This window comes from Vespa mandarinia, chromosome 19 (genome assembly GCF_050613455.1).
Source record: "Vespa mandarinia isolate Hongniang chromosome 19, ASM5061345v1, whole genome shotgun sequence".
NCBI classification, from domain to species: Eukaryota; Metazoa; Arthropoda; class Insecta; order Hymenoptera; family Vespidae; genus Vespa; species Vespa mandarinia.
Window position 1 is genome coordinate 1,791,329 of NC_140828.1, and position 10,755 is coordinate 1,802,083.

At 29.3% G+C, this 10,755-nt stretch overlaps 3 protein-coding genes across 10 annotated transcripts; 2 read left to right on the plus strand and 1 right to left on the minus strand.

Moving 5' to 3' along the window:
• The first annotated feature begins 142 nt into the window (after positions 1-142).
• Positions 143-3,067, plus strand: LOC146872380 (uncharacterized protein C18orf63-like). Of its 4 annotated transcripts, none has more exons than XM_085662660.1 (9): positions 143-668; positions 878-1,013; positions 1,110-1,284; positions 1,366-1,528; positions 1,606-1,702; positions 1,785-1,875; positions 1,951-2,045; positions 2,138-2,614; positions 2,719-3,067. In XM_085662660.1, the coding sequence occupies exons 1-9, from the start codon at positions 523-525 to the stop codon at positions 2,893-2,895; spliced, it is 1,557 nt and encodes a 518-aa protein (XP_085518786.1). In that variant the 5' UTR covers positions 143-522; the 3' UTR covers positions 2,896-3,067. The 4 variants fall into 4 exon arrangements, with proteins under 4 accessions (XP_085518786.1, XP_085518787.1, XP_085518788.1 ...); XM_085662661.1 differs by having other exon boundaries at positions 1,785-2,045; positions 2,138-2,189; positions 2,274-2,614; positions 2,719-3,066; XM_085662662.1 differs by having other exon boundaries at positions 1,785-2,045; positions 2,138-2,189; positions 2,463-2,614; positions 2,719-3,063.
• On the minus strand, positions 1,811-5,489 carry LOC118447979 (uncharacterized). The gene is made up of 8 exons (XM_035880616.2): positions 5,361-5,489; positions 4,993-5,260; positions 4,672-4,908; positions 4,354-4,542; positions 3,618-4,269; positions 3,265-3,541; positions 3,092-3,200; positions 1,811-1,971 (listed from the first exon to the last, which is right to left on the minus strand). Exons 2-8 carry the CDS (start codon positions 5,084-5,086, stop codon positions 1,940-1,942), a joined length of 1,590 nt encoding a protein of 529 aa, XP_035736509.2. The 5' UTR covers positions 5,087-5,260; positions 5,361-5,489; the 3' UTR covers positions 1,811-1,939.
• Positions 5,490-5,605: 116 nt separating this feature from the next.
• Positions 5,606-10,725, plus strand: LOC118447976 (uncharacterized). 5 transcript variants are annotated; one of them, XM_035880606.2, is made up of 6 exons: positions 5,606-5,748; positions 6,174-6,363; positions 6,469-6,651; positions 6,775-7,024; positions 9,692-10,006; positions 10,230-10,725. In XM_035880606.2, exons 2-6 carry the CDS (start codon positions 6,175-6,177, stop codon positions 10,517-10,519), a joined length of 1,227 nt encoding a protein of 408 aa, XP_035736499.1. In that variant the 5' UTR covers positions 5,606-5,748; position 6,174; the 3' UTR covers positions 10,520-10,725. The 5 variants fall into 5 exon arrangements, with proteins under 5 accessions (XP_035736499.1, XP_035736495.1, XP_035736498.1 ...); XM_035880602.2 differs by lacking the exons at positions 9,692-10,006; positions 10,230-10,725 and adding an exon at positions 7,481-8,673; XM_035880605.2 differs by lacking the exons at positions 9,692-10,006; positions 10,230-10,725 and adding an exon at positions 7,484-8,672.
• The last annotated feature ends 30 nt before the right edge of the window (positions 10,726-10,755 follow it).

The following is a 10,755-nucleotide window of genomic DNA, read 5'->3' on the forward strand; positions in this document are numbered from 1 at the left end:
AGATGTGTAGACGTGAACTGTAAAATTTTACTTGAAAATCTCTGAAGATTGGAAGAATTTTCAATAAGTTACGTATGATGTAAGTTATTTTTTTTTTATTTGTTATATAAACTATACAAGTTGGGTCCTCGTCAGCAGCAACCTCCACGTGGTGGGACCTGGTAATCGATATTACTTGCGATGTAACATATATATATATTCCGTAATTTCTGTCGTGAAAACAACGCAAGTACTATCGAGCTAATGGCTGCCTTTATTATGGCTTATAGAGTATTATTTTGTTATTTAAAAAAAAAAAGTACATGTTTCAATCAGTAATATGTTTCACGTAGTACTTTTCAAATGATTAATTGATTAATAATAATAATAATAATAATAATAATTTTCAAAATTCTTCTCGATCCATTCCTTCCTTCGTTATATCGTATCTCCAGTGAATTTCGTTATTTTATTTTCACAATTCGAATATATTTTATTTCTTATCGAATATTTGTTCATCAATAAAAGGGATATTAATTAGAAATGGATAATAAAAATGAAGAAACTATCGTATACGTTGCGATACCAAGGAAAGAAGAGCTCAGTTGCGTTAATTGTGAAATTGATTTTATTGAAGTACAAAATTCATTAGCAAGATCGAATTATCATTGGCAAATATTAAAGTGTCGGTAAGATTAATATATTCGTCATTTTTATCGTTATTGTTATAATGAATAATTCATAGAAGTGGAATATTAATTGATACAAATTTTCACTTGAGAATCTTTCAAAATTTATGACGAAATTTCAATAAAATATCAATAATTGAGGTATCATTTTATAAAACGTTTTTTTCTTTTATTTTTTCTTGTTCTTTTTTTTTTTTCTTTTCTTTTAGATTAATTATACACATTCTTCCGGAAATTATTGCATCTCCTATACCAGGGACAGATAATTCGATATCTATTATTACTTCTAACGAATTTTTGGAAAGTGGCAAATTGCAGAAAACTTTACGAACTTTGAACATGTTGGCAAGTGTTTCATATGCGAATATTAATTGGGGAAATTAGTTTTATTTAATTAAATAATAAAAAACATTCTTTTTTTTTTATTTTTGATTTTTAAAGTATAAAAGTCCACAAACGGTAACGGTGGAAGGTTATATAGTTTGTCTTAATTATACGATAGAATGCAAATTAGCCCCAATGTGGAATAAAGTTGGACAATATTATATACAAGGCAAACATTTTTATACGTCTATGCAAGAAATGAATGCATTAAAATTACAGATTTCAATAAATGGTATTACAATATATTATCAAATACTTTATATATATTTATATATATGTTTATATTAGATTTTATATAAAAATAGATTTACAGATGGAAACGTGTTATTTAAATTTCAACCGAGAAAACTCAAAATACCATTTATACAATTGGAAGATTTTTATTTGTTACGTTCATCGATATTAGATTTTCTAATAGATAATAATGGTTTCATCAATTTAACAGAATTTTCTCAATCGGTATACGTATTGCCAAGGTATTCCTGGATTCTTTTGAAAATTTTATAACAAGTTTTTTTTTTATTACAATAAATAAATATTATTCTTTTTTTAGTATGAATATGGGAAAGATCATATCGGTAGTTAAAAAAATACCATCTAGTTGTCCATTTAAAGATTATGAACAATTGCGTAGACATTGGAAGAATATGGTATAGTTTAGTTTTCAGATTTGATTGAAATTTATTAAATCTTTTGTGCAACTTGTGTAATTATTTGTTTTTTTTTTTTTAGTATGGTTATCGTTTACCCAAAACTCCTGAAGGAATTATATATTACAATATTAAATTTTCATCTCCTGGCGTTAATCATTTTACATATCCAAGTACATGTGTAGCTCTTAAACCATTGCAATTGTTTCCTTCCAATGATAATGAATATATAATTTCTCAATTTATAGATGATATGCGTAAGACAATATCTGAAATATGTGGCAAAAAGTTAGAGATATTGTCACATAAAAAAGAAAATGTAGAATTTTTTTCATTAAATGAAGTATGCAATATTTAATTTATTCAATATTACAGTTAATTTTTTTTTTTTATATATAATAGAATATATATTAGAATTTAATTAATTTTATATAGTATACATCGAATCTTCAGAATAAGCTATTATCACCAGGAGACAAAGAATCAAGTAAATTTCATTCAAATGTAAAGATCATTGAGAAAATACCAAAATCTGAGTTTTTATCAAAATATGAACATTGGTTATTAACAGATACAAATAAATCAACGTGTCAAACATTAAAGCCAATAACACATTTATCTGAAATTGAAAAAATTCATACTACTAGTATACCGGTTGCTGTTAATAATAGAAAAACTTTTCTTAATGAAAATCTTAGAATAGATAAAATAAATGATAATAAAATAATAAATAGTAATTTATTAAATTATAATGAAACAGTTGGAAAATCTTCAAATCGTCTACAACATGTAAAGAGAAAATTCCAATCTTTTGAGACTAATACAGAATCAATCCATTCAATGCAAATAAATGAACATACTAATACAAAAGTAAAAGAAAAATTTTTGAATATAAGAAATAATATAAAAATGGCAAGTATATATATATATATATATACAAATCATGTGCTTTGCAATAGATATATATTATTCTTGTTAATAATATCTATAAATAAGTATAATAACCTTATTTACAGAATCAAGATGTAGATATAGAAATGTTGGCAAAGCTTAACCAATTAGATCAAGTAAAATCTTCTGTTCTAAGTGATTGGCTACAGAAACATTCTATTCCACATAAATTAAAAGAAAAGAAGTCTCAGTTAATATTAAAAGTAATGGAACATATAAGAAAGAAAAAAATTTGCTACTAGGATATACAAAATAATAAACACATTTTAAATGCATACAATTTCATAGATCCATGTTAAAAGTTTTGTAATATAAATGATAGTTTTTGTTTACTTTAGATTTATAAAAAAATAACAGGTAATTAAATTTCATATAAAATATCATAAAAACAAACGTGTGTATATAAAATATTTCTATGATAATATTACATTTCAATACTTTGATATATTTTTATAGCTGTTAATATAGATGTCCTTTCAGCTTCTTCCTTTATTCCAATTTCTTGTAAATCTTTGTCAGAAAGCATTAAAATAAGATCCATGTCTATCTGTGTAGAAAAGAAATATTTTTTTTTATTACTTAAGTAACTTTAGTAATCATAAATTACTTACTTCTTCTTTAAGGAATGTAGACATATGATGACATAAACCATAATGTTTTAAAAAAACAATCATTTTAGTTTGTTGTGAATTTAGAACCATTCCTCTTGGTGGGGTTCTGTAACGTGGAGGTGTAGGTGTTTTGTCACCAGATACATTCTCATCATTAATATATGCAGGAACATTTGGTGACGATGTAGGACTAAATTCTGGTATAAATTCAAGAGTAGTATTATGATCATTTTGAACAGATGTTAGATCTAAATCTGCTGGACGTATGGACTGTAATCTTTGAAGGAATTATTATTTATTATTATCTTTGAAGAAAAAATATTATTATTCTAAATATAATTGATTTATTATACCTTTTAAGCATTACAGTAGGTGAATGTTTTGAATCTTTTGTAGATGTAGAGATTTCTAATAATTTATTATATTCTATTTCAGTTTCTGTCATAAATGGATCCTTTTCGTCATTTTCATTAATAGTGGCTAAATTTGTACAATTTTTCACAAAATATATATTTGGAGAAGTAGGAAATTCTGTGTTAGAGATGTCTAAGAAAGTAGGTGATATTAGACTTGATTCTGCTGATAATGTAGCTCCAGCTAACAAGTCAACATTAAGACTTTTTAATTTTTCTTTACAAGTACTTTCTAAAGTTTCCATTAAATTAGATTGATTATTTATATCGGTATGATATGTATCAATATTTATTAAAGGGATATTATTATTATTATTATTATTATTATTATTATTATTATTATTATTGTTATTGTTTGTGTTGTTGTTATTATTCAAAATATCGTCTTTATTGTTAAAATCCTTTAGAATTTGTACAATATATTGAGGTTTATTTTTATGTTCAGTTATAGAAACATTATCGTTTGATTCATTTTTCATTGGAATATCATTTGATCCATCATTCCAATAATCTTCTATTTCACCATAACATCTTGCCAAATTTGCTATTTCTGGTACTGTCGATTGCTTCATTATAATGTGTGTATATTCATCTATAAGATAGTTTGAATATCATTGTATTTTGTTAATTGGTATATAAAATATAGATTATATAAGAGATATATAATATATCTTACTGGCTTTAGAAACATCTAGACCCATATCGATCAAAGAAAAAAATAAATCTTTATCATTTTTCAATGCAGCTATACATAGTGGATTAATGTCATCATTCATTGCATTTATTAATGTAGATGGACAAATTTCATATATCATTTGCAACATTTCTTTACTTATTGCACAAGCCATACCAATTACTGACATTCCTATTAAATATATCAAGAATTTATACTTACAGATATCATAATTAGTTTATACTGTAGATCGTAACATCATTTGTAATAAATTATTAATTTTTATATTCTAAAAAAGAAGCTGTGCTAGTAATGACTTACCAAGATAAGTTGAATCATTTATATTTGATTTTTGTTGTAAAAGTAATTTAACAGTATCAGTATTTCTATTTCGAATAGCTTGCATCAAAGATGTCCAACCAAATTTATTTTTTCTATTAATAACTTGACGATGTTCTTTTTTCTGTAAAATTTCTTTAATGATATTAGGGCAACCATATGCTGCGCTAACGTGTAATAAATTTTCACCATAATTATTAACAGCATTCAAAGTATACTCTGAAATATATATTTTAATGTTTTATTGGCCATTAAACAATGTAAAAAAAAAAAAAAGAAGAAAAAAAAATACATTAACTTTACCTTGTGTACGTAATAACTTTATAACTGTTGATTCTATAGTTTTCTTTGAATCCTCTTCACCATTTTTTTCAATGATATTATTCTGGTTGTTCATTATTTTAATTCACTTAATTAATCCTTATAATGTAAATATCAAAGATAAAAATAATTTACATTTAATTTTTAACAAATGATATATGATGTCAAGTTTGTAAATATTTTCTTTTATGACCTTATAATGAATGTATGTCATAATTAAAAAGCTATATTTATATTATTTTAATTTTATCTATAATAATAAATAAGGATTTATATAATATTTTTATCATATTATAGATTTATAGTTTTTTTTTTTTTTTTTTAGTTTATTGAAAAATGTAACAATTTACGTGTCATTTTATTATTCTTCAAATAATTGTAGCTAATTTGAATTTTGGCGGTTCCTCGGCTCAACGTCACATCCGTAAAACTTTGTAAAGAACATGCCGGCTAGGTGGTGGCAGCACAGTATCACGCAGTGTGACGTTCGAAATGATTTCTGCCAGCGTTTGAATTTCACTTGAGGAATCTCATAGACGCTTATCTATTTAACTAAAACTCCTATGCATTCACAATGCATAATATTGTACCATAAGTTTTTAATATCGGTAGAGTGCATGATTCGAGTCGATGTGTTTGAAATAAGTCGGACTAGTGATCACTTTAATCTATTGTAACTCACGCTCGGTTGACCCTGTTTTTATACTTTCACCAACCTATTTTCATACATTCATAGCAGTAAGTGTTCCACGACGGCAATGTATTTGTAAAAAGAAGTTTTTAGATAGTTCTATGGTGTTTCCCGTTAAAACTTGTGATATTTGTTAGGTTAGCTTAAAGACGACGCTGAGGTCAAATTTGTTGGGGTGGGGGCACTAATTAAGCAAATGTGGAAGGGGGAAACGGGCAAGCATCGCTACCGTTAGCGAATGATTTTTCCGGATATTTATCATAGTTGTTCATTCTTCTCTGTCAGAAAATGTAAATTTACTTGACTCTTTGCATAATCATCTTTAAAGTATAATGTTTTAAGCTTAGTAAACCTTATTTTACAACAATATGGAGATAGTGGACTACTTACTAACATAAAAGAATCTTTTAAATGTATTTAGGAGTTAATATCATAATGTGCCATGCTCACATGTTCTTATTTTGAATCACAGAATGGGGAGCAGCAGTCAGTTGTATAGTCTCTCGTGGGGAGAATTTAGCTCATCTTTGGCTTCTGCTGTACAGTTACTTAGAGGACATGGAGATTTAGTGGATGTAACATTAGCAGCAGGAGGGCGTAGCTTTCCTGCACACAAGATCGTGCTCTCGGCGGCAAGTCCCTTTTTGCTGGATTTACTGAAGGTTGCATCGATATTTTTTCTAAATTATAACATTTGATATTGGACATCTAATCAAGGATTTGAATTTTATATTTGTAACTAATAATGTAATTTCTTTTTGATACAGAGTACACCTTGCCAACATCCAGTAGTTATGCTAGCAGGTATCGGAGCAGATGATTTAGAATCATTATTGGAGTTTGTTTATCGAGGTGAAGTCAGCGTTGAACCATCTCAATTACCATCTCTTCTTCAAGCTGCTCATTGTTTGTGTATTCATGGTTTAACACCCCCAACAATATTAACAGAAGTAGGTTCCTACATATGTATTACTTTATACTTCATGTGATTTGAAATATTTTTTATAGATAGATGTTTAATCCTTGATATCTCATAAAATTAGAATTAAAATGAAATTAATTATATGTATTAGAGCGGCGAAGAAGTACCTCCATCTGCAATACCTGCGGCTAATGAAGGATTATCAAGAGAAACTCTTAGTTCTTACTTCCCTTTAAAGAGGAGGAAAAAGAGAAGAAAGTCCTCCTCATCTTCAGGAAAGTGGGCACGCGGAAACATGACTAATGACAGTGAAAACAGGCATTTAAATACACACGCAGATGATCATGGAACAACAGATTATGATCCAAAGGATATCGATGCTCATCATGGTGATGACACAGGTGAGATAAAATTTCTTGTGCCTGTACCAGTCGCTTTATTTGTTGCACTAAATAATTGAAATATGATATCATAAAAAATTGTACAGTTAGTTATAAATTTGTTACTACGGAAAATTAAGTTGAAAATGGAGAAGTCAATACATTCTCATATTAAATCCATTAAAATTTCCTAGCCTTAACGTTTTTATTATGCGGGTGAAGATATTCCAATAGCAACAGCAAAATAATTAATTTGTGTTTTGTGTCCGATATATTAATTTATCTAGCATTATCTGTGAGATGTATGAAATCTCTTTAGGTTATCCTTTTTATTAATACGGACACAAGCACAACCATCGGTTGGGTTGAACTGCATTTTTAATTGGTAATGCCATATGTTATAATATCTAAGACAGAAATTTCAGATACGAAGGTCAGTTCAGCCCTGCATGGTAACATTGTGTTTGTGTCTGTTAGCAGCAAGCGATCAGTTGGGATATACGAATCATCAGGGTAGCCATTCACCTCCTTCCAAAGAGGCAAAACCAGTAACTACAGAAAATTCTCAAGCAGGAGCTCATCAGGAACATACGTCAGATAGTGAACAACACTTACAGACACTGACGCCGATACAACCATATTCACCACTGCATATACCTCAGTTTCCTGGTTCAATGAATATGGGCTACCCACAAGGAGTACCGCTCCCACTCACGCAGGGATCGGCAGCTGGAACACCTACGTGTGCTCTATCAGGAAGTTTAAAAGTTCGTGGTGCTTCAGATTGTCCAGGCATTTGTCCACTTTGTGGTGCTACGTTACGTCAAGCAAGAAATTTGCGCAGGCATCTTTTATCGTCTTGCAAGTGTCGATTTAGTAGTCATCCCTTACAAGGTTCATTGTCCGATTCAATGATGATTGAAGTTAAACCAGAAGTCGAGGTAACGGAATACAGTGAGCAATCAGCCAATCATGGGACTGACAGTGGAAATAGTGAACGAATAATTTGTAAACCCAGTCCACTTCCTTCGCCCGTCTCGCGCGAATCAAATGTTGTCTCTCCCCGCAGCAACGCACCATCGCCAACTATAGCCAGATGAAAATATCGGAAAAAGTTGAAAGACAGGACTTAGCACTAGTGGTGTTATTGCTCGAATCAGTTCAACTAACTGCTTCATTTGAAAGAACATCACGCGTTTCGATTAATTTTTTTCCCACCTAATAAGCCGACGAAGTCTTGATTTTCTCATTTATTTAGCAGCTCGTTCACGTACTTATTCAATATAAGTTTTATATTTTATACAACTTTATAATAATATAATTAATAATACATTGCGATTTCTTTAAATCATCCAATGACAAGAGATTATTATAATGTTTATGTTATGTTTATATATATATTTCTCGTATTCATTTCTTCTTTTCAGTTATATGTTCCTTTGGATAAACCTAAATTATGTTATGCGCGGCCTGAGATATTTATAATTCATTTCATCTCATATAGAATCTTCCACGATAGTAAGTAAGAGCAGTATCCTAGGGTTAATGGGAGTAGCAGTCGGTAAAATTTGTAGTCATAGTGCAAGGGATGGGGTATGTATAGTAAAATGTGCTCCGAATTTTTAACATCTTAAAAATACATAATTCATTTTCACAAAACTTGCATATAAATATATATATATATGTAAATGTATATATATATATATATATATATATATATATATGTATATATATATGTATATATATATGCATACATACATACATACATACATACATACATACATACATACATATATGTATATTTCCTTTTTGTATAAAGTTATTCAATTATTTTCTCATATTCATTTCATATCATAATTCATTTATCAAAATACTTTCCTTTTATAAATAAATATTTTAATGTTAATATCATACAGAAGAGAGAAGAATTCAATCGTATAATAAGAATCTTGATCCATCAATAGTCATATCATAAGTAAGAAGTTTAACATCATTGAAAAAATTTGCACATTCCTTAGCGTTTTATAATTACAGGAATTGTATGCAGAGACTATTGAAGGGTCCTAATATAGATAGAGATTTTCTTATACATATACTCTATAAATTATTATAAGCGGTAACACATCGTATAGTTAATTTTTCCTGCGTTTGTAAATAAAGAACATATATGTGATATCATTTTTTAATAACAATATAGATATTACGAAAGGAGAATGTGTTACGTTATGTATTTTGTAATTAATAATATTGCGCTGTGCAAATGTATTAATGCACAATGCACATCCTTGCAATTCGTTTTGGTATTATTAAGTTGTACCGATGACATTTATTTTAGAATTTAGTCAAAGGCTATATATATATATATGAATTTACATAATACAAGATATTTTAATAACAGCAAAAAAAATTGTGTGTGTGTGTGTGCGTGCGCGCGCGCACGTGTGTATGGGTCGCACTGCTTTATTCTTATATCTCTCTCTCTCACTCTCTCTCTCTCTCTTTCTCTCTCTCTCTCTCGCTCTCTCTCTCTCTCTCTCTATATATATATATATATATATATATATATATATATATATGTATATATATCGTTGGATATATATATACCTTATGTATAAGAAATAGGTAATATCATTTGTATTATGATATTTCTATGTATATAAGATACACTCTTCATGGAATTAATTTTAGGAGATGGACAATCTAAAACACGGAACATGTCGGATCAACCGATATCTTGTCCATTATGTGGTGCGATGTTACGTCAATCGAGGAACTTGAGAAGACATTTGGAACTTCTTCATTTTGGACTTGGAAATGGTAGCAAAGCTGGCCTACACGTGAGACATCGAAGGAACGACAGAGGTGGAAATTATTTTAGACCATCATTGCCATGCATTCGTACACCACACGCACCAAGAACGGATTCTCATCATCCAAGAGCTAATGAACACTCGGACTTCCCAACGATGACACCATTATCTGTACCTTCTACGGTGAGCTCCGGTACGTCGAGTATATAATGTATTTATCCCAGTTGAGAGATTATTTACAACGAGATCATTCATCGTATTGACGATCGATTTGAAAGTAAGACGAAAAAAATTTAAGAGCGGCGGGAGTGGGTGGGGAGAAAAAAGGGAAAACGATACGACAAATATTTTTTTCTTTTCTTTTCTTCCTTTTCTTCTTTTTTTTTTTTCTTTTTTTTTTTCCCAAACAAATCTAGGCAATCTCATGGGACCGGGTTCAAGTGTATTAGGATCGGCTGAACAAAATGCACATTCCTTATCTACGGTTTCGGCTACTTCCTGCGGTGTTTCCATGGGACCAGCCAACAATGGGATTTATACGTCAGATACTAGTGCCAGTATGCTGGGCTGTTTACTACCGTCTTTGCCTTCACTGCCCTCTCTTTCATCTCCTCATGATGTTTTCCGACATGGTGAAATGTTACGAGCATATCATGATCCTACGAGACAACATGCTAGACATTTGCAACGCACCGACGTTACCTAATTTTTAGGTTTTAGCGTTTAAGGGACACACTTGCGTTTTAACCTATATATAATTTTATTACTTTTTCGAGCATTATTTTATTATCGATTTAACTTTATTTGATATATCATATTCTTCTCTCTTTTCTTTTTTCATTTTTTTAATTTTTATTGACGCAATTAATTAATAATCTTTTCCTCTCTCTCTCTCTTTCTCTCTCTTTTTTTCTCTCTCTCTCTCTCTCTCTTTTTTTTTCT